Raw genomic sequence first — 21,530 nt, forward strand, 5'->3', positions numbered from 1 at the left:
CTGGCATGGGCCAGTTTTGACACCACAAACATAGCCACCCCAGATGCACTGTTCTGAATCAATCCTGGCTTTCTCATGGCATTTCTCCCTCACTTCCAAGGGCATGCTCATTCTTTAACCAATTCTTTGCCAACAGTCCCTCACTACTTTGAATGATTACTTATTCTCACATAATTATCCCAACACTGAGTATTGCATATGAAATTCACCAGAGCACTTCACTGAATGCCACCCTAACCTACTGCTGAGCCCTGCCCAAAGACAGGATCCATTTATTTAAGTTGCAAATGTGCATACTCAGGTACACCCAGGAGGCATGCTAGAATTAAAGTCTTGAAACACTAACAGAAATGTTTACTGTGAGTATAACTAGAGATACTTAAGAATAATTTATTCTTAACATCACAGCAATGCCAACTGAACTAATTTTTACTTTATTTTCAAAAGGAAGTTTACCTAATTGACCTCATGGGTTCAAGTTGTACCTCTGAAAAAATGTTCTCCCACACTATCTCAATATTATCTAAGAGATAAATTGTTAATGTTAAATGAAACTCTTTCAAGTTGCCTCTCCTTGTTCCCCTTACTGTCCTAAGAGCCTTCTTTGAATTAATAAAAAAACATCATGACCTAAAATTATTCAGAACACAGTTTTTTAGAAGCTTCCTGAAAGCTTAAAACTTGGAAGGCTCTTCCCCTTAGGGGACCACCTGTGATTTTTCTTTGATAAATGTCAGAATAGGAGTTGCTTCATCAGATGTGAGTGTTTCCTGCTTGTTTTTGGCAGCTAAATACAAGCACTGTCTTCTCACATTGAATTCTAGCAAGGTAATATTTATGGGGCCATTACTATGCGCTGATGCTTTTTAATTTCAGAATTGTCTCAACGGCTGCTCCTTTGAGTCTAAAGTGAGCGGAACCATCACAGGCTCTGTTCAGGAAGTGCACCGACAGTTTGAAATCTGCAACTTGTGTTATTTCACACAGCCTTCTTAGCAACGAGATGAGGAACCGATTATGGGTTTCCATCTTTATATCAAGATGGAAACTGATATTTAAATAGAACTATCTCAAAGTCTCACAAATAAGGTTTTGCTGTTGTTCAGAATGATATTCGGAAGCACCGTTTGTAAGACATTCCCCATAAATCAAATATGGAAGAGCCAGGTTCATAACCAGTTTCCTTCTTTGTCTCTCTAATCTCAAAATAATTTCAAAGTATAGCAAGCTGAGAAGAGCAAGTCCCCAAGCTGCTTACCGTCTGGTAAGAGAGTCCACTCATACTGTCATATCATCCTTTCTCTTCTTTATTAAGCAGATGCAAATGCTATTGTGCATTTGATGTCAGGATTATAATTAGGCAAAGCCCCAAGGAAATTTGTCTAGTTACAAATTCCTAGGGCCCCTAGAGATGGCCAGGGCATGGAAGAGGGTCTGGGAGAGTTGAAGTAGATCACCCATGGATCATTGCTCCTCTTATGCTCAACCACAAGTTTCAGAAGGAAATGGATTAATTTTACATTTAAAAAAGATCAAATGCTTGTATCTGGCCCTTGGTGATCTTTATGTATCCAGGGCTATGTATGTAGACTTAATAACTATACTGATAATCTTCTCCAGCACATCTATTTCTAGCATCTTGATAATATGACATTAATTATAAAGGAAAGCTACTCCATGTTCCATGTGCTGTGTAATTGTTGGCTTTATATAAAATGTTTTATTAATAGGTTTTCTTCATATCTAAAATTAATTTTTTTATGTCTGAATAAATATAGCTGTTCGCTCTCTTTCTCTTCCTGTCCACTCTACATATCAATGTGTATACATAATAACCACCACTGTCCTCTTATTGCTTGCTTTTGAAGAGTCTCATGCTCATTCAAAGACTATGCTTTCAAGTAACTAGAAGATCCAACAATGATCAGAATAAGACAACTCTGTCTGCTTATGACATAGTTAGCAATGAAAAGTAACCTGACTTTTGCGACACTTCATTTTTTTACATTATTTTATGATTTTAAGTCATACCATCTTCTGGAGACAGTTTGAAGCTTTTAATATACAACATAAAGAATAACAAAATTTGCAATAAATCTGGAAGCATGGAAAAGTAATAGAGTGTTTGTCTACTGTAGGCAAGGTCATGCGTTCATCTGAGGATATGTACACACTCACATGCATGCACACATGCATGCACACACGAGAGAGAGAGAGAGAGAGAGAGAACAATGCAGTAGAATATGTAATATGTATAGAAGAAACAATATTTTGAAGTTATTACATTCAATTTGGATATTTTTTTCCTCTTAGAACCACTTTGTAACCAAGATAAAAGGAAATTCTGTATGTTTTTTCCTTGACAAACACAATAAAAAACTGTAAAATATAAATCCATTGATTAAATCAAAACCCTCACATTGTGTTTCCAATAAAAAAGGTCAGAAACAAAAATAAAATCACTTTCTCATTTCAAGTCAGCCAAGAGAAACCAATTTCTTACCTATCTTAAAAACCAGGACCAGAGAGTTAGTCAGAGTTCCAAATGGGCCACTTTTAATTGGCACACTACCCTTCCCTGTGCCTTAGTTCCTTTACAGGACAGGTAACCCACAGACACCTGATGTAAGCAATGTGTCTCCCTGTCCTTCCTTGAAAGGAAACTAAGTTTACCATTGTCTATCTTCCCTTTCTGTCTTGGGTTTTCCTTTGGTTCTTTTCTATGGATAAAACCACACTCCTTTTCTAAACTCATAGGGATCCCTACTCTGGTGTTGTGTAGCAATTCCCCTGGTTTGCTTGTTTCTGAGGTTAGTGACTGAACCCAGGGCCTAGATTATGCTGGACAAGCACTCTGTTACTGAGTTAAGTTCCCAAGTCCCTGCAACAATTTCCTCTGAATTCAAACATTCCATCCCTGAGGGAAGTTCCTTCAAATTTGGGAAATACTCAAAAAAAGTTGAGGACCTAATGAGGCAACATATATGTGCCATAAAAGTCCCTACCACTTACCAGATACCCAATGCCTTCCCCCTGAAAATTAATAGGCAGGAAGAATTACTGAGGAGAGCATACTTGCTACCTGAGATCTGTGCAAGGCACTCCAAGGTTTCAGCTCTTGTGTGATGGAGGAGGGTCATCTTTCTATCTGTTGTTTCATTGGTTAAATAAAGAAACTGCCTTTGCCCTTTAATAGGACTGAAAATTAGGTAGGTGGAGTAAACAGAACAGAATGCCAGGAGAAAGAAGCTGAGTCAGTGAGTCGCCATGATTCTCCCACTCCAGACAGCCGCAGGTTAAGATCTTCCCTGGTAAGCCACCTCGTGGGCTACACAGACTATTAGAAATGGGTTAGGTCAATATGTAAGAGCTAGCCAATAAGAGGCTGGAACTAATGTGCCAGGCAGTGTTTAAAAGAATACAGTTTCCATGTAATTATTTTGGGGCATAAGCTAGAGCTAGTTGGTGGCCGGGAGCTGGGGCAGCAGGGAAGCAGCCCACAGCTCCTCACAACACTTGTGAGCCACTGCCTCTGCTGTGGTGGGCTGTCACTGATACAACGACCTGTGTGAAAGTAATCCCAACAAGCTCATTAGGTCACCAAATTGGACTTTGTTGATAATGTCCCTTTGGTCTTTTGTAAGTTCCCTTACTGAAAATGAATAGATATTTGTTATTGTCATACAACATCTACTTCAGGGAAATGCTACCCAATTCTAAAGCAGAAATAAAGCCAATGAAGATTTTGTTAATTTTGTTCTTTCACATTATCAAAAAAGATTAAAAAAACTTCATACTAATGCAAGCATTGAATTGATTTTTATTTTATAAAATTTGTTTTACATACCAACCACAGTTCACCTCCCTCTTTCCCTTCTCCCCTACTTTCCCTGTATCCCCCATCCACACACTCCTTCTTTATCTCAACTTAGATGGGATAAGGCCTCCCATGGGAATCAACAAAGCAAGCCACGTGAAGCTGAGGCAGGACAAAGCCCCTCCCTCCTGCTTCAAGGCTGAATAAGGCATCCCACCATTGGGAATAGGTTCTAAGGAGCCATCTCATGCATCAGGAACAGATCCTGGTCCCACCACTAGGGGCCCCACAAAAAAAAACAAGCTACACAGCTGTCACCCAGATGTAGAGGGCCTAGGTGGGTCCCATGCTGGCTCCTTAGCTGTCCTTCCAGGGTCCGTGAGCTCCCACAAGCTGAGGTCATGTCTTTGTGGGTTTGCCTCACAGACTAGAGAGATGGTTCACTGGTTAAGAGCACTGGCTGCTCTTCCAGAGGTCCTGAGTTCAATTCCCAGCAACCACATGGTAGTTCTCAACTATCTGTAACAAGATCTGGTGCCCTCTTTTGGCATGCCTGCAGAATGCTGCATATATGCTAAATAAATAAATTGGGCTAGATCAAGGGATAAACATTTCTCTATTACATACAATTTTAGAAATAATTTAGACAATGGCATTTACTTAAATTTTAAAATTAGTGTTTAAGAATACTGCTTATAATTCACTTTTATAAAAATTATGTATTTATATTCTGTATACAATAAAGCAATGCTAGGGTTATTTCACTGGACACATTATTAGCTACAGCAGAAAAAATAATTATTTAACTCTATAATAATTTTTATATAAGATTTAAGGCTTTGGGAAATTATTTATATATTTTATTGAGTTCCAGGTATACAAAATAGACTATTGATATGTCAGGAATGATTATCTTTTATATGCCTTTTTACATTGAAAACTGAAATATCTCTAATATAATTAATACAACATCCAAATAAAAATTCTCAAAGAAAAGAAGAAATGTCTGATATGATTGTCTCTTTACTCCCAGCTGTGACTTAGATGAAGTCGGGAGAGATCATGTGACCAGATAGTTGACCTTGTCATCTCACCTACTACCTCTTGTTTGGGCAATGACTGCACACCAGACCCTAGAGCAGACTGAGCACTGAGAGCATAGCAAACTTGAACAGGCTTCATGGCAACCTTCTCACGTGGCCTTGAGTTTCCTTACTGCTGTGTTGGGTTGGGTCCTTTCAAATCAGGAGGTTAGAATATGGAAAGTGCACCTCATGCTCTGTAAATTGCTGTCATGTTATCACAACCAAAGAGTTAATTGTGAAAATGCCAACCTACAGATAGTCATCTCCAAGTAGGGACCTGCGGCAGGTGTCACAAGTTGGGGCACCAGAGAGGGATCAAACTCTGAACCTATGGAATGTGAACTAACTCTGGGACACTGGTGTCAGAATCGAGTCAAATGACTGTGAACATAGTCTCAGTGTCAGGACTGGTTTCCAGGATTGGAAATGCTTTGGGACATGAATTACATGACACTTTATGTAATTTACCAACTAGATAAAGCTTCACAAAGCGGAGGTTAATTAATGTAGCTTTTTCAAATTTAAAAATGGTCGGACAATTTTCTTTTCTAAGCAAGCTGGACATCTACAGTCCCTTTCTTTCCTTACTAATAACAGTAGAAGGTAACTGCTTTGAAATTTTCTTTATTAATGTGACATGCATGTACTTATTGAGCAACAAAATGCTTGTGCATTTAATGAGTTGCAATAGCCCTATAAACTTTTAAATGGTCACAGGAAAATTATGTAGAGTTTGCTGGCTTTACATAAATCTCATTAAATAATATCATCTTATGACTTTCCTAGCCTGTATATAAACATTCTAACTCCCCATTATTTTGAGGATGATAAATACTAGACACAAAGTAACACGATTAGAATGGAATTATTATCTGAAAAAAACTATCATTACCACACAAAGAGAGAGACACACACACACAATGCACATTCTACAACTAAAGAAACACAAATCTCATGTTGAATTAATATAAACCTTTCTTTGTAGGTTTTCTTTTTTTAACCTGTTAGAAATTTCAACAAATACAAATGGTTTTCTGAAACGGAACTACTACCTATAGTAGAGATTGTGAACCTCTTTCCTTGTCATGCACAGGGATTTCTAACAGATCAAGATTGCTGTTCCTAGAAAACTTCCCGGAGGAGCCGGAGATCCTGTACTTCTAGCCTTCCTGAGCTTGGATGCCCTTTGGCATTCTGGGCTATTAGATTTCAGATCCCAGAATCCAGGTTGCTAATGCAGATTTCAGTCTTTGGGCTGTTTCCTTTGCTGCCCCAAAAGCCGCACTTGCAAAGTTCTGAGCCCTTTCATAGCAGCTCTACTTCTGGTCTATAGAGGCATATTTGTTTATATTGTTCTTGTCATCTTTCTGTGCCATTGGAGATCGTAGTTTCAGTGTGCACTCAATATTCAGATTCCATTACACCTCCACATTAAACCAATAGAAATTCACATATTAGGAACTCAATAAAATTGGAATGAAGTAAGGTTACTTTTGCTCACACCTTTTCTTTTTTATCAGAGTTATAAATTTTGTAGCAGATAGCATACTGACATAGTTTACAATGTAGAAGATAATTATTAAACGTATGGTGCAGTCTATAGTAAAGTGGTTCCACTGAGTTGTTGGGCAGGAGAACAGCCTCCTCTTTGAGCCTTTTAGGTTAAAAGCACAGGGAAGGCACAGGCTCTTGGTGAGTTCTGGCTGCTAAGAAGAGTATACTTCCATTTATATGTTTTAAGTTAAATGTGTCTTCCCATGGTCATATGGTGAAGCCCCAATCCCCTGTGTTAATTAAGAATAATTGAGGCCGGATGGGTAAGGTCTTAATCAGGTATGACTAGCTTTCTCACAGGAAAGAAAGACCACTGGGGGAAAATATGAAATGTTCTTGTGCAAGCTAGGAAGAGAGCCTGCTGGCATTGAGATCAGGGCTGTCAGTATCAAAGAGAAAAAAAAAAAGGTGTCTTCTAAAGCTTCTCCATCTTGAGCACTTTATTATGTAAGCCTGGACTGACCGACATGCATGCTATTCCTCTCATTGGGTCTGGTTTTCCCCTACATTCCAACCCCTAGTCTTCTCCAGCAGTGTGATATAGGAGGCTCCTGAAGGCCACATACAATACAGGGTAAGAGGGTCATTTGTATACAGTGTATACAGTCTCTCAATTGATCTCTTTTATTCCTATCTTCATGCAGACTCTCCCATTTGATTGACTGAGTAATTTCCAAACCTTTGAAAGATAATTACCAACGTAATGAAAGGGTTGTCATTTGTTTGTTTTTTCCATTAAAAATCTGATTTATCGCATTTTATTTGTTTTTGTTTATTTGTACAAAAGTAATTAGCAATTGTCATTCTGCTAATAGATTCTCCAAATAGCGTGGACATCATTAGTTTTGGATTTCAATTTTGTTCATTAAGAGTTTGCATCTTTTCCAGTTCCTTAAATAATTTCTGAGTGATAATTCAGGTTAAATGTATTTCCATGCATACGTCTGGTACTTGGTCAACTAAAAACTTAGTTGCTATGGTAGCACAAGTCACAGTGATAAGTACTGGGCTTTCTTGTGTTTTTAGTGGTCATGTGCATATTAATTTTGTTTTGTAGCCAGGAGAAAACCCAGGGACTTTTTTGTCTTCATTTCTTCCTCACTAAAGCCTTGGGATTTCTAACAAAGAACCATACATTATTTTTTGAGAAGATATTTTATTTCTTTACATTTTAGGGGTTTGCCACAAGCCTTTCTGCATTTGAGTCCTAATTCTCTGCTCTAATTCTACTTGTCATCCATGGTGATTGAATCATCAAATTACTTGCCCAGAATCAAATGACACAAAAATAAAGATGGTTTTATGCTTTCTGATAAGGGTGTGAGATTTTCAAAACCACTTGAAAATTGGGTATTTTCAAAAGTACATCAAATGTTTTCATATAGCATCCAATGCCAAATATTTAAGCCAATGAAATAAAAAGTTAATTTACTATCTAAAATATCATAAATTCTACCAATAGAATACAAAATTTAATTGCAGAAACTTATTATGCCACAAAATAGCACCAATCACTAATCATATTACAGTTAAAGTTTCAGGGATGAATGGATGATTCCATAATTAAAGGCACTACAAAATACCTAGGATGCATTCTCAGTACCCATGTTGGATAGCTCACAACTGCCTGGAACTCCAGCCCTAGGGGACTTGAGGCCTCTTCTAGCCTCTGCAGACACATCTACACACACACACACACACACACACACACACACACACACACGAGAGAGAGAGAGAGAGAGAGAGAGAGAGAGAGAGAGAGAGAGAGAGACTTAGTTACTGTTCTATTGCTATGATGAAATGACATGACCAAGGCACATGCAAAGGAAAACGTTGAACTGGGGCTTGCTTACAGTTTCAGAAGATGAATCCATGACCACCTTGGCAGGGATCATGGTGGCAGACAGGTACTGGAGCAGTTACTGAAAGCTTACATCCTGGCAAAAGCCAGAGAGGGATGGGGCCTGGCATATGCTTTCGAAACTTCAAAGCCCACCACCCAGTGACACAGCTTCTCTAATAAGATCAAACTTACTCCAATAAGGCCACACCTCCTAAACCTTTTTTAACAGTCCACCAGGTAGGAACCAAACATTGAAATCTGTGAGCTTCTGAGGATCAGTTTTATTCTAACATACATACACGCACACGCACACACACATACACACACATATACACCAATAAAACATTGTCCATTTGTTTCTAAGTAAAGCTAGTCAAGCTTAGGACGGGATCATATTATGCAGCCTTATTAGCCATAAACTCAAGACCACCACAACATCTCCTTTGTTTCTTCACCTGGGTGAGTCTAAATCTGAAACAGTACTTCTAGTACTTTACACTAAATGTATTTATTAATAAAAAATAATGTTTATCATGTAATAACATTATATTTTAATTATTTGATTATACATTAATAAAATGTGCTTTTCCTTATAGAATTTGATAAATAGGGGTTTCAAAGCATACAAGAAGCTGAATAAGCCTATAATCCCAGCACACAAGAGATCAAGGCAAGAATTCTGAGATAGCCTGGGTTGCCGAGGAAGATTTAAAAACAAGCACAGACCTACAAGGTCTGGGTGCAATTTAGTGGACAATACTTGATATTTTGAGTGAGGAACTGGGACCCATCCCGAGTAACACAAAATAAAGAATTAAATAAACAGATAGATACTTGAAAGAGCTAAAAATAACAGATATTTATTTTTGTACATTGTATACTGATAATATATTCTTCATAAAAACCTCTGGATAATAATATTGAAGGTGCATTTTCTTTTTACTTTTGATTAACTTAGATAATCAGGATGTTTTTACTTTTAGAACTAAATTATGGATGGGCAGTGGTGGCGCACGCCTTTAATCCCAACACTTGGGAGGCAGAGGCAGGCAGGCAGATCTCTGGGAGCTCGAGGCCAGCCTGGTCTACAAGAGCTAGTTCCGGGACGGGCACCAAAGCTACAGAGAAACCCTGTATAGAAAAAACCAAAAAAAAAAAAAAAAAAACCTAAATTATATCCTCACAATTCTTTTGGAAAAATATTCACTGGTTTTGTACTTACCCACAATGTCCTTCATAAGGCCTACAATAGTCTCATCCCCTGTAATCCAAGGACGTTTTCCGAAATCATGACCATAAGCTCCCCTGAAATTGAAAAGGGACATAAACATTTCTTAGTTGTGTAGTGATGGCAGATTTTGTTTTCAAATATTAGCAAGTAAGATACTTCTGTGTGTAAAGTTTTAGTCTAGAGGTAACATGTCTTGCACTGGCTCATGTAATAGAACACGTGTTTTTTAGTTGCTGGTCCTGTTTTGGGAGGTAATAGAACCTGTAGGAGGCAGAGCTTGGCAGGAGGAAGAAGGTAATTCAGGGGTAAACCTGAGGTTCGCAGGCCAGTCCTACTTTGTTTCCTAATGTGCCCAGATGTGACCAACAGCCTGGTGTTCCTGTCACAAGAGATGAAAGCTGCAGTCACTGTCTCGTGTTCCCTGCTATGATGGCCTGCATCCTCAAACCATGATTTATAACCAGTCTTGGCCTCTTAAAGTTCATTCTGCTCAGGCAGTTGACACAGTGACAAGGCAGGTAACCAACACACGTGCCTTTGCCAGGTTTAACCAATCATGTTAAAGTCAAGCTTTTTTTAAAATCAAGAAGTGGTACCTGGTTACTATATGATTAAGAATTATCATTGTTTTATTGCTTATAATTTTTTTTACTGTTGTGGATGGAAAATTATCCATGTGATATTTGATTTTTTAAAACATTTTCCAGCCTAAGATACTATTTTTTCTTTATTTTGAAATTTTCAAGACTGTTGGGACACTCTACTTATTCACTTAGAGCGTACAGCAGTATCTATGCAAAAATATATATACTATCTTATTTTTGGAGGTCAAAATCTATTAAGATAAAAATACATAAAATAACTTTACTTGTGATAATATTTTATACAAATAGCAAAATTTAATAACAGCATAACCAACACTCCATGTCCCTATCTTCTACTACATATTGACCTTCCATATTCCAGCTCAATTTTATTACTGTAACAAATTTCTTAGCAGCTTTTTTTTTAAAAAGGACATCATAAAATACAAAACAGTGCTTCAGTATCAAGAAATTTCCATCAAATGAGGAATAATAATACACCTGAAAATGCGGAGGAGATTGAATAGAAGCATTTGTACAAGGAGCTTCTAGATGGCTGTTGACTACTCACGCTCTCCATAACTCTGAAATGGGTTGGTCTTAGCTTGGTGCCTTGTAGACTAGGAAATAAGACTACTGCATGTGCCTTCTATTCTAAGGGAAGTCAAGGTTTATGCCCACCTATTGAAATTTTTAATCCACCTATAGTGAGTGGGGATGCCTTCACATTTGATACCATGCTACAGAAAACAACAACAAAAAATGCATTCTAAATGTCAGACAGTTGGCTTTTTATCATATAGTATGAATTCACTTCAGGTCTCTGCTGGAGGGAAACCTCTTTTGTTAGGCGTTTCCAGGGGCTAATTTTCCACATCTGTAAAAGTAAATAAAAGAGTGATGATATGTTCTTTAAAGGGTGGGCAGGAAGAGTAAATGAGATAGCATATATATTCCCTTGCTGACTCATCTCCTCTAATGTAAATCGAATGCTAAACTGCCTTCACCAACATGTGGTACATAACAGGAATCTTTAAACTAATATTTCCATTACCATATAAACCGAGATGAAGGAGGAGGTCTTTCTGTGTGAATAAACATAGGCTGCTAGGAACTAGGAGGAAGGAAAGGGCAATTCAATCGCTAGTTATTATTATTCATATTATTATTAGATAGCCTGCAGCTTGCCTCGCTGGACTCCCAATATAAATGTTAAAGACAAAAATAGTTATCATTAAATGGTAGTTAAAGGCAGATACTTGGATCCTTTTTTATTTTAATCACATAGAGCTCCCTGGCCTTTGCTGATAGCATAATATATCTTATTACATCGGGGTAGTAAAATTCTATGTTCTGCCTCAGAGAATTTATATCGCAGAATATTATGCCACCTACTTCTCACTCTGGTAGACACCATGGTAATAATCTTTAGGGATATGTTTCTCCCTCCAAGGCTTTTGGCATCTCCCTCTCTTTAAAATATTACACACTAAGACTACTTCCTCATTTTGTCAAGCCACTAGCCTGGGGCAGTGAAATGTGTTTAGAACATTTTATCCAAATAAACCCAAAGTAAAGTGTCCTGTCATTAGGAAGAATTGATGGAGATTAAAGCGTGGTTATAAACATGTGTGTTAGAGTTAAGAAAGTTACTAGATTGCTTTCATTCAAAATTGTTTAAAATAAGCCGAAGACAGCTGCAATCCTTTACAAATGTTGAGAAAGAAATACGAAGAGTTAACCCATACCACAATATTAATCATTACCAGGAGTGGGGTGTTTTGTAATGTGGCTATGTGCAATATTTGCTCATGAAATTAGAGGATACAACAACTTCTTAATTAAGAAGTTAATAGAAACTTGGATTCCCTTTAAAATAGGACCATATTTTACCCATCCCCCGAAATGAGAAGTGGCCTTATTTTAGAAAGCTTTCCCTGTCAGCAAATAAGTAAATTTCCACAGCCTTTCTTAATGAAGGCTTATCCATGGCCCAATCGATGACTAGCTAACAATGCTGAAATCGGTATTTTCATATTCATGTGTTCCTTTTCATTTAAAGGAAGAAATACATAACTGAATAAAAGCTGTTATAGGTGTCTTCAGATGAAAACTTCCCTGGTTTACTTCATCACTGCACTGTTCACAAACACATTGCCATGTAAATCATTCTGTCAGCCAGCTGGAATGTTCCTGAAGTATAAATGAATGGAACTTTCCCTCTTTATTTTACCTGAACTGTCAATTTTTTGCAAAAGTCCCAATGATATTGTAACAATAGTAGAGATTACTCATGTGAAAAGCAGAAGGCAATGTCTATCTAGCCGATTTAAGAATACAGATGACTTAAATACTATGGCCTTAGGTTCTGTCTTTGCAATGCAACACATATTTCTCAACGTATAATATACTCAGGATTAATGATTTTTTTTGCCTTCTAACTAAAGTTTATCATTATGCTAATTAACATATTGCTCTCTTTAAAATAATGCAATCTGTCTTAGGGTTTCTTCTATTGCTCTGAAGAGACAGTATGACCATGGCAACTCTTATAAGGAAAACATTTAATTGAGAGTGCTCTCTTACAGTTTTAGAGGATCAGTTTATTATCATCGTGGTAGGGAGCATGGTAGCACGTAGGCAGATGTGCTGCTGCTGGAGGAGCTGAGTCCTACATCTTGCAGGCAACAGGAAGTTGATTTCCTGTCGTACTGAGTGAAGCTTGAGCAACAGAGACCTCAAAGCCCACCCACACAGTGATTTATTTCCTCTAACAAGGCCACACCTTCTAAGAGCACCATTCCCTTTGGTGACCATTTTCTTTCAAACCACCACACCGACCATTAGTAAATATTTAATATAAAACAGTCCCCCAAATCTTGTAAGCAGATAGCCTATCCTTGCTCACACATGTGGTGTTGAAGAACATTATTATTTTCTACTATTATAGGATATCTTTCTTCATTTTTGAGACAATATCTTGCTCTATATCCAAAGGTATCCTCAGATACTCAATTCTCCTGCTTCAGCATGCTGAGTGATGAGACACTAGGTTCATGATGTAGAAACTTTACGCTGATAATTATTACATAGCAAATGAGATTATTTATGTTACAACTTTCCTATTTCACAATGATAGAATTGACTAAATAATTTCATTTGACAGAACACATACATTAAATTAAACTAAATTAAAAATGATCAGATCTACTTTAGAAATTTCATAAATGAAAATCAAATTATAAAATAACTACAAAAAGGATTGTTTTCTAAGAGATCAAAGCTCCTATTAAACTTTGGTGGGGGGATGCAAATCTTTTAAATACATAGAAATTGTAGAACTAGAGACTAGATATAATTCTTCAGAAGTAATAAGTTAAAAAGTAAATCATCAGTATGTCTGTATTAAGAGGGGCAGCACTTGAACTACTGCTTCCTGAACAACCTTCTTAAGGCTGCAACCTTTAAAAATAGTTCCTCATTCATATTAGACTAGTTATATTAGTCATCTAATTCATATTAGACTTCTCTCTCTTCCTAAATGAGTAGCCCTGCTGAAATTGAGAGGAGGCCCGTGGGACTCACTGAGCAGTGCACCCTCTCCTAGCCGCCTCATCATCCTGCCCTCTTTCTGTTTAAGCCCCTTCGAAGCCTCCAGAGTAGCAGCTGAATGATGTACTGGCTCCCGCACTCCTGTTGTATAGGATGTTGACACTTTTTTATCCTAAACTCCTTACCATCGAACACGTATCTATAAGTCGTCCTCTGCGCTCTGTGAATTCCATTTTTAAAATTTGCGAGCCACTGACTCAGCAGACGTTTTGTGTGACCATGAGTTTCTGGCGCTCCAACATCACCATCAAAGCCCACCTGAGGCGAGCGAGAAAGCGTCCACAGCATTCAAAGGCCTCCCACTTCCTACCATCTCAATACCATTTGTGGACTACTCTAATGGACTCCGCAGCATGTATAGAGATACTTGTATACCTGTGTTCATTGTTATGCCATAGAAAAGAACCCATGCTAGATTTCTATCAAGAGATAAAGCTAACGAAAAGGTGGTGCGTACATGCAAAAGAACTTTACTCAGCTATAAAGAAAATGAGATTTTGAAATTTTTATTAAAATGAGGAATCTGGAAATCATTATATTATATGAAATTGCTCAGACTCAGAAAGAGAAATAGTGTACTTTCTCTATCATATACGAACATGAATGTGGCTATAGCGGATAACATGTTTGGAGTGTAGACTAGTGTAAGAGAATACATAAACTTTGAAAGGTGAGAGGGAATTGTGCACGGAATGACACGAGCCAGAGAGCAGGAAGTCAGGGGAGGTAAGTAGAGGAAGGGGAATCAACAAAACTAAACTCTATATGAAGATTCCAGAGTGAAACATCACGTTATATTTTAATTTTTTAAAGGAAAATAAGTAATGAAGCTTGTAGTTTTTTTTTTTTTGACTGAGAATCTTCTGTTGGACAAATGAAAGAGGCACAGATGTGGCTTGAGCCTCACAGCAGAAATGGGTCTGGAGGATACAGAGAGAGCAGCATTGCATCCCTTAAAAGCTTACCACACTACTGGGGAGTCCCTGACCTATAGTCAAATGCCACAACGAGATTAGCATAGAAACCAGAACAGTCCTCAGAAAGAGAACTGAAAAGACTGAGAGGCTACCACAATGTGTGCACACAGAGCAACTTAAAAACAAACAAGCAAACAAAAAACAAGTCAAAGAAACAAACAATAAAAACCAGCTGGACTTGAGTTAAAGGCTCCTTAAGGTAAGGCTATCACAGACTCAAACGCAGAAAGACAAAGTCAGTTACCTAATGTTCTTCCTGGAAGCATCCATCCCAGAATACTCACTAACTTCAGCACAGCTGTGCAAGATCAAGCAGTGCCTCCTGTTTCCCATGAACCACTATGGCTATCCTTCACACACAGCTTTTCAACCGGTTACTCTGGTAAGAAAACCTTCCTGTGTGCTCGTCCAACCTGCCTTCTTTCAAGAATCTCTCAGGCTGTCAGAAAGTTTGGAACTAAGTTGATAAGAAAAAAAAAAAAAAAAAGATTCTTTCCTACAGAGTCTCATACGGAAAAGGCTAGGAGTGAATCCTCAAATTGAATATTTTGGGAACAAAAAACAAATAAAAACTGTTTTTGGATCAAAGATGTGTGGGCCAGGGAGGAAGGAAAGGAAGAATCACTGCACATCTGAAACCCTGCAGCTATTTAGGAGCTAGCAGGGCCCCAAGGTTGCCAGGGTCTCCAAGGGCTGAGAGAAAGGGCACATAAGGCAATCAAAGCAAAAGTGGGCGGATCTTTTTTTGCCTAGAAAAGGCCTTCAATTCAGTTTTCATTGCCTTCAGCCTTCAAGTGCACTCCTCTGCGAGTCGTTTGTCTAATGAGCAATAGGAGAATTTAACTAGGGCTCTGGCTTTGTCTGCATTCACAAAGTAAAATATGAAAGAGCAATGCAACAATGGACGATGCTCTGAGAGACAGGCAGCTTCCTGACACAGAATTTTAACATCCCCACCCTCCTGAGCCGCTCCCTCCCTGGTTGAAGGTGTGATGGGGTATTGAATGGGGCAGCAGGGCAGCCACTTTTAAATACCTAGAGCCTACAAATGCAGAGCCTGGCTGCCTGAGTATTCAAGGGGAAAGACACTTTCAAAAGTGCAGAATCATCCCATTTAACGCCGCTCTCAGACATGAAGGACCAATGTGAATATCAGCCATTTTTATTAACTGTGACCCTCGTTTATTAAATACTAAAACCTGCTAGCCCAAAATGCTTTCAAATGTGGTGATGTGTATTTTGAAACTTCCACATAAAAGCCCAGGCAGGTGAAATTATCACATGCTTAATAAATTATATAAGCATTCCATCATCCCTGAATTAATTTGAGAGCCCTCATTCTTAACCATGAAAACTGAGGACTCTGCAGTGCTACCTGAGAGTCACGGTAGCCTTCCTCACTTAGGGGTGAGAACTAAAGGGCTCCCACAATGACAGAGCACAAAGAAGGTGGAGAGGCTATGAAACACGAAATTTTATGAGTGCCAAATGGCCTACTCCAGAATTTGTATTTAATGTGACTTCATCTTTCTGAAATGTTTTCTGATCATTGAGCGGGACTCATTTCCATAATGATTTTTTTTGTTTGTTTTCAAATGATCAGAGAAAACATTTAAAAATATTTTGGGGCTGTTTAAAAATACTTAAATGTTTACATTTCAGGAATAAGACAAAAAAAATTCAATACTTAACAAATATATCTCATTTCAGTAATTTTATAAGTAATTACTATGGAAAGAAAGAAGATACATAAAAGCAGATTATTTTCCTAAGAACAGGAAAGTAATGAAAATCGATGTCTCTAAATTGTCTCCCCAAGTGGAAATTGTAGAGGGTTAAAAATGGGTATCTGAACTCAGTTAGACAGAAGTAATAAATTCTGGTGTTTTATAAAACGGATGGAGTCATAATTCACAATAAACTGTGATAACTAGATGGGAATCTCAATTACCTTGAGTTGACTGTACATATTATAAACATATATAAAAATATCACAGTGATACACTCATCAATATGCATAACTGTAGGGTGTTAATGAAAAAGTTTTAAATGTTTAAAGAGACGTGTTTGTAATATAGTGACATTTGGCAGGGGTAACGTATGGTTGGGAAGGCTAGTTTACAGAAGAGGGCTCAGGAAGGGAGGAAAGAGGAAGGGTTGGTCATTAGAAGACTACAGGAATACATAGAGCTCTAGGGAGAAAACGGTGCTCTTGTAAGAATTCATATATAGCAAGCTTGGGAATAGAAGTCTTTAAACTGTCTACACAAGAGAAAGTGGTAGGAGCTTTAAAATGCTAAGATCAGACAACACACCTCACTCTGTACATCCATGATTACATGTGACCCTAACCTAATGTCACCTTAACAGGCCTGGATTCCATATTTTTATGTTGTTAACTTAGCCATGAAGAAATCATAAAACACTCAAATTTGTAAATTAACTTCTTTGCTGGTCAGTAAGCATGGGACACAAAGTGGCTACACTGATTCAGATGTAGGACAGAGGATCAAATGCTTAAGTATGTTGTGTTACTCTGCCTCCATCACAAATGTGCCATTTGGCCTTAGTCTGACCCTAAATTATTTCCTCAAAATATAGTAATATTTGATAATTATGGTCTCTTAGGTTTTCCTTTATCCTAAAATGCCAGGAGCATAACTTGCCCAACTCAGACACCTTTTGTAATTTTCAAAATTCTTCTGTCAGATACAGAATTATACTTTGAAACATGGTACTTACATTTTGGCCCACTTATCTAACTCTTCTTCCAGGTATGTTTTAACCATTTTTGGTTGAAGGCCAAGAGAATTTCCCAATAAATAGATGGCATTTTCATCCTTATTCACTAAAGATGGATCAACTGAAACAGAAGAAAGTCCAAAAAAAAAGTGTGCTTATTAAATTAATTAACATTCTTGCACTTGACATTGTAAATCCGCCACAATTAACATAATTAACTGGAGGAAGGATAATAAATAACTTGCAGTTACTCCCACAGAAGCATCGGGTTCTGAACAGTAATTAACCTTTTGTATTTTACGTTAAAACATAACTTAAACCCACAGAGGTGACATGGAGATCTCTCACAGCTATTGTGCTTTAGGAAGAAATCTAAATTAGCAACCATTTCCAAGCACAAATAGCCAAAGGCTTTAGGAAGATTTAAGAACATTTTTTTTTTTTACAGGAAATATGATTGCCTGTTAGCTTTCCACAATTTAGGCAAAGTATACTCTGAATTAATGGATGCCATTATACTGCTATTGGAATTATGCATCTTATGATGTGTCTAGATATATACGCATGTATAGTACAAACATCATAAACTAAAGATTGCACAAATACGTCTTTTTCTCCTTCAGCTAGACCAGAACTTTGCTGTACTTTCCATTTCAGGTTTTAGCCTTGATTTCCAGAAATAAACAAACAATTCCTATGTTTAAGTCTTGCTTAAGACCATGGAGAAAAGAATACATTAATAATAATGGCTACTGGCTTCAATCCCTAGGATCAGAGAAATACAAAGACCAACATCAAAAAACTTTGTTGAATTCATACTTAAGTTGACAATGGCCTCACATTTGTCTGCAATCTCTGCATGGCTGAGTCAGAGGATGTGGCCCAACATGACAGCACTCATGTCAGTTTTAGGGGTAGCAATAAGGCATAGTCATCTTCAAGACTTAAGACAGCTTCAACGCCAGGACACATCGGTTCTTAGTAAGGAAAACATTGGAGTTCTTTGCCAAATGCTTTTGAGTCTCCTGTCTTCTGGGCATACGATGACAATATACTTCCTGTGACTGAGTAGGACACACGAGACTCATCCAGGCAAGTCAACTGTGAGCAAGAATGACACGTCATTTCTAAGCTGGATTCTTTTCTTGGCAAAGGGAGGTCATCCAGAGTCTACTTTTCCTCTAGCACCACAACTACTGAGACATGCTATAGATGTATCCTCAAGAGCCTAACAGAGCATCTCTGCAAGGAACAAGCCTGTTGTCCTGGGCCACGGGGACTGTGGGACCTGCTGGATGGCAGCCATTTAGCTTAGTCATTCCCAGTGGACCAAATAAACCTTTGAGGTATCGCCTGTGATTTGAGGGTGGCTATTCAGAAAGATAAGCTGAGATAGTGTCTACACTAGAGCATCTGAGGAAACACTGTTCACTCAGCAAGTGAATTACTCCATGCTTTTAATTATGATTTATCAAATATATTACATCTTAAAGAATTGCCTCAGGGAGACAGGCACATTATTCTACTGTGAAAAATGTGAATCATATGTAGAAATACATAGAAAATGTCCAAATATGCTATGTTCTGAATGCTTAGATCCCCTCAAAACTCATCAGTTGAAGTACTACTTCCCAGACTGATGGTATTAGGAAATGAAGACTTTGGAGGCATTGTGCATCAGACGGGGACATTGTGCATCAGAAGGGCTTTGCCTTAAAAAAAGTCCAGTCCTTTCCATCACGGGAACACCCAATGAGGAGTCATCTGTGTACTTCCACACACCAGATCTGACAACACTTCGATCTGTGAGAAATAATTTTTCTTTCTTTGTTTGTTTGTTTGCTTGCTTGCTTGATTCAGACATGATTTCTCTGTGTTCTGTTACTCTCTCCATAGACCAGGCTGGTATTGAACTCACAGAGATCTGCCTGCCTCTGTGTATTGGTGTAAATAAATGCAATGCAGATACTAAAGAATATTCACACTTTAATGATAAACTTACAGAACCGAAGTTCCCGCGTGGCACAGGAGGTAGGAAGGAAAAGGGGCCTAGCTGCCTCTCCGCAGGCCCATTTATTGGCAGGCATTCGCCCGAGGCAAACCCCGCCCCCTAAAGGGGCTGTCTTAACCCTACACCTCTGCCTCTTGAGTGCTGGAATAGAGGCATGTGCCATCACGACTGGCGAGATACAAAAATAAATACAACATCTCCTTGCTGCATCTTTTGAACCTGACACAAAAAAACAGGTGTCAATTTTACTCATATATCGAAGCTGAAACTTGTCAGTGGGTGAGTGAGAGCAGCTGTTTGGAACTCTGGATTAGCATGGATATTGCTGGATGCTTTTAATCAATGTACAGTGAGAATTAGGACCACACAGCAGAAAGAATAGAAACGTTAGACAAGCTTAGCATTTTCCCAGAGAAGAGCATACAAAAAACGGAGCCCCATGGAATGCTAAAGAGGTTGGCATCATTAACAAGAAGGCAATTAAATTGGACTGGAACAACAGAGAAGATATGCTGAAGATACTTGAGGACTAAGCAAAGCACACTGTGGTCAAAGAGTGAGCTTATAAACTCATTTGAAAGACTCCCTTGAGAGAACACTGCTCACACTGGATAGCCTAGGGAAATGTTTTCGCAGGATTAGCTGCCCAAGTATTCTGAAATAACTGAGCCATGGTTTAAATGAGGTGCGTGTGGGTGTCCAAAGGAGGGTGACTGCTTGAGCTGGTGGCTGACTTTGTTACCATCTAGGAGGTGTTGGTTTTGCAAGCACATAAAAAGCAAGAATTACAGGGTAATGTAAGCTTCCATCCAGACTTTAAAAGAAAACCTAGGAGGCCAGGCACTGTAGAAGAGAGCCAGGATATCGGTGAGAAATATTTGGCAGGACAATGTTGGAAGCTAAAGACACAATGGAGACTCCAGGAAGTTAGCGATTCCAGAAAAGTTGAATTTTTGCCAAGCAAAGCTGCTTTGGATCTAGCCGAGACAGAAGCCAAGCAGAGCGCAGCTTGCAGGTAGCAATGTCCATAGGAATAAGGCCACTCACACTCTTGGAGTTTTGAATTATGACAGTACTAATCCTGAATACTGGATGCACAATTACTAACCTCTTTGGGAAGGAGCGACGTGGGGAGTCTAACTGTAGCCTAGGTTGGTCTCAAAACTCCAATTACCCTGCTTCAACTTCTGAAGTGCAGGAATTATGGGTATGCAGTCATGTCTTCTGATAGCTATGTTCATTAAGCCTTCCCCTCTTGAGTTTTGGTCTTAACCTTGGTCCATCCCTTCTGTCTATAAACCCCGCGACCTTTTTTCTGTTTCAGAATAGAAATATGCACTGATTGTTTTTGTACCTTGGAGGAATACAACTCCCCCCGGCCCCCACCGCAACCCCTTTTATCATTTTATTGGAGTTCACTGTTGAGAATTTGCCTTTAGTTTCAGGAGAATTTGGATTTGAGCTTTAGAAAGCTGCTGCAGCTGTTGAGGAATTGAAGAGTCCTGGAGATATACTAAACTCATTTTGCCTTATGAGATGGACACGTGCCTTGGGGGTCAAGGGTAGGCTTTTAAGGTGTGTTTAGGAAATGTCCCTGGGCTCATGTGTTAGCCTTTGAGCCCTGCTGGTGGTGTTATTTCGGGACATGGTGGAAACTTCAGAAGTGGAAAGTAAGCTTAGGGAAGTAGTAATTGGGTCATGTTTTGGAGGCTATGCCTTGTTCCAGTTTCTCTCTGTCTCTTTGTCTGTTTCCAGGGCATGATTAGGTCAGTATCCTTATTTCTCCAAGCCCATTTACCATGATGTCCTCCCTCAGCATGGTTCAGGCAAGGTCAGGAGGTTAATCGTGCATTGGAACCTTTTAAAATCTGAGCAGAGAGTGAATCTTCTTGAAGTCACTTTTTCCAGATATTTTGTCACTGTGAGAAAAATTTTAAGTTATATAACTGCAGACATTAAGAAGGTGTCTCCCTGAGGGGTTGGGAACAGATAAAGATACGGGGAAGGAACTAGTAGGATATGAGAAAGGGGAAAAATAAATTTATTTATTTTTTTTTTAAAAAAGAAGGTCCTT

General features: G+C 38.5%; 1 protein-coding gene across 2 annotated transcripts in view; it reads right to left on the minus strand.

Moving 5' to 3' along the window:
• Positions 1–21,530, minus strand: part of LOC121462857 (kynureninase) — a 130,214-nt gene that overhangs the window by 82,956 nt on the left and 25,728 nt on the right. For both annotated transcript variants that reach the window (XM_041674818.1, XM_041674817.1), the window contains exons 3-4: positions 17,446–17,566; positions 9,522–9,604 (exon numbers count right to left, since the gene is read on the minus strand). In XM_041674818.1, the coding sequence (XP_041530752.1) occupies positions 9,522–9,604; positions 17,446–17,566 (204 nt within the window). The remainder of the gene's footprint in view (positions 1–9,521; positions 9,605–17,445; positions 17,567–21,530) is intronic.

This window comes from Microtus oregoni, unplaced genomic scaffold, assembly GCF_018167655.1.
Source record: "Microtus oregoni isolate MIOR12 unplaced genomic scaffold, Mior012 000025F_ref0000491, whole genome shotgun sequence".
Lineage (NCBI taxonomy): Eukaryota > Metazoa > Chordata > Mammalia > Rodentia > Cricetidae > Microtus > Microtus oregoni.